This window comes from Myotis davidii, unplaced genomic scaffold (assembly GCF_000327345.1).
Source record: "Myotis davidii unplaced genomic scaffold, ASM32734v1 scaffold1527, whole genome shotgun sequence".
In the NCBI taxonomy this organism is placed as follows: Eukaryota; Metazoa; Chordata; class Mammalia; order Chiroptera; family Vespertilionidae; genus Myotis; species Myotis davidii.
Genome location: NW_006298269.1, coordinates 341,779 through 342,171, shown reverse-complemented (window position 1 = coordinate 342,171; position 393 = coordinate 341,779). Strand labels below are relative to the sequence as shown.

The 393-nt window shown below is 47.3% G+C and overlaps 1 protein-coding gene across 1 annotated transcript in view; it reads right to left on the bottom strand.

Annotated features, from left to right (window-relative positions):
- The window catches only part of CNTNAP1 (contactin associated protein 1), a 14,083-nt gene that overhangs the window by 1,203 nt on the left and 12,487 nt on the right, over window positions 1-393 (bottom strand). Inside the window, exon 24 of the mRNA XM_006773912.2 lies at window positions 1-183. Coding sequence (XP_006773975.1) covers window positions 1-183 — 183 coding nt within the window. The remainder of the gene's footprint in view (window positions 184-393) is intronic.

Sequence of the window (393 nt, the reverse complement as noted above, 5' to 3'; positions counted from 1 at the left end):
AAGCTGGTGTAGAGGGCGGGGCCTGGGCAGAGCCTGAAGTAGGTAGGGGAGGTTTGCTGCCAGGGTGGTAATCGTGGGTGGCCTTGGGCTCATTGGTATGGTAGGAACCCTTGTAGCGATGATTTTGCAGATAGAAGAGCACCAACATTCCCACCAGCCCCAGCAGCAGGAAGGCCACCAAAACTGAAAGAGGAAAAAGAAATAATTAGAGCAGATCTTTGGGGTTTCTCCTACATACAGACACAGAGGTATGCTTTTGACTAAAAGCATACATGAACAGCAGTGTACACTCTACAACTATCAAGCTATTCCTTAGTGTCTGGTAGGTCTGAATTCCTGGCTTATCCCCGCCATCTTCTAATATTCTCTTTTCACATCCCTTCCTCTTTTTTT